Source organism: Austrofundulus limnaeus, unplaced genomic scaffold, assembly GCF_001266775.1.
Source record: "Austrofundulus limnaeus strain Quisiro unplaced genomic scaffold, Austrofundulus_limnaeus-1.0 Scaffold24, whole genome shotgun sequence".
Lineage (NCBI taxonomy): Eukaryota > Metazoa > Chordata > Actinopteri > Cyprinodontiformes > Rivulidae > Austrofundulus > Austrofundulus limnaeus.
Window position 1 is genome coordinate 3,489,691 of NW_013952426.1, and position 1,694 is coordinate 3,491,384.

Sequence of the window (1,694 nt, forward strand, 5' to 3'; positions counted from 1 at the left end):
GTGAAATATATTTATGTTTGTGGTTGTAATGTGACAAAATATGGAAAAGTTCAAGGGGTATGAATACTTTTGCAAACCACTGTAACTGAAAAGAAAAAAAAAGCTACATATCTGTGCCTATTTTATTGTCAACCAAAGTAGAACTAAACCCCAATATGTGATTTAATTTGTGGTGCCGAAGCAAAACTCATTTCAGCCTTTAACACCATCCTATCAGCAGCTTTGGTTCTTTATAAGTTTTGTTGTTTATTATTGAGACCTCGTGGGAACAAATATCACCCTGACCAAGGTTTATTAACCTTTACTGACATTCAACAGCATAAAGTAGCACAAAATATGTCACATGTATCAAGCTTTAGAAAGCTAATTCCATTTTTGTCTCACTGAATTAGAGGATTTTCAAATTTTAACACAACAAAAGGACAATTGTCAATGTTGTGTTTTGTCTTAATAATGTTTTTACACTAACAGTTACACAAATACAAATTTCAGGATCCATTAAAAAAACTTCCTGGTCTATACTTCTTCAATTTAGACTTTGTGGTAATGTTAGTTAAAATGTATTTTAATGTTCCACACATTTTACCATGTATTTAAAAAAAATATTAACATTTCAGCTCTTACAGAAAAAGCTTTGCAATGCAAATCCTTCGAGTAAAATATATATTTTTAATAGAATTACATATTTCCAGCAACTTTGTCTCCTACTTTGAAAATATAAACAGGTTTTAGTTTTTATCAATAGTTTTAGCCAAGCTTGTCTTCATTGCGATTTTACATCTAATTATTTTATTAACTGACTGATAAAACCATCTGAAACATTTCATTAACATAATGCATTTCGAAAGGTAATTTTTTAGCAGGCATTTTAAAAAAACAAAACAGTTGTGAGTAAAGAAAAACACACAAAAAAAATTACATTTCGAGAGTAATACAACGATTTATTTATACTGATTGCTGGAGGACAGTGGATTTATTATCTGAAATCTTACAAATTATGCATTTGTCAGGTCTTAATTAACAAACAAGATGGAAAATATATATTAAATAAATCTTCACCAATAATTGACCGACTCTTCTTTTGAATATGTGTCAATAATCAATCACGACAAAGTCTGAATATCTGCCATGAGAAAGCAGATTGTAGCYACTTAGCATAGCAAGCTAACCGCCGAGGCAGGTTAACTCTAGTTAGTTCACAATTTACAAACGAGTACATTATTTTAATTGTGTTTTATTTTTACCTAAACAATTTCAATGAGACGTTTTAAGGTTACAAGCTACAAAACGTAATGAAYACGTAAACTTACTTTAAATGCTAAGGTTGTTGTCCCATGCAGAAACTCTATTTTCCTCTCAACCCCGTCATCGTCTCCGGGGAGCAGCGGGTTTTTTACAGAAAAACTAAGACATTCCCCCGGAGCAGCCTCAAGTTCTACACCGTTCTGTCCAGGACCACAACCAACAGCGAAAGGCTGACGATAATCGAATGAAAAATCCTCACAATCACTACTTAAAACACTAGCAAGAGCCATCTTTGAAAGAATGCGATGATCAAGCTACTTCCGCTGAATTGAACGAATGGGAATATCATGGACGCAAAATTACACAGCACCCCCTGTTGGAGCGGATGAATACAGCAACCCTGTGTTCAGCATAAAAATGGTCCAAACCAATAAAACACACACTAATAA

The 1,694-nt window shown here is 33.0% G+C and overlaps 1 protein-coding gene across 1 annotated transcript in view; it reads right to left on the reverse strand.

Moving 5' to 3' along the window:
* psmb5 (proteasome 20S subunit beta 5) overlaps positions 1-1,568 on the reverse strand; it is an 8,089-nt gene extending 6,521 nt beyond the window's left edge. Inside the window, exon 1 of the mRNA XM_014004513.1 lies at positions 1,311-1,568. Coding sequence (XP_013859967.1) covers positions 1,311-1,535 — 225 coding nt within the window. The 5' untranslated portion in view covers positions 1,536-1,568. The remainder of the gene's footprint in view (positions 1-1,310) is intronic.
* Positions 1,569-1,694: the final 126 nt, after the last annotated feature.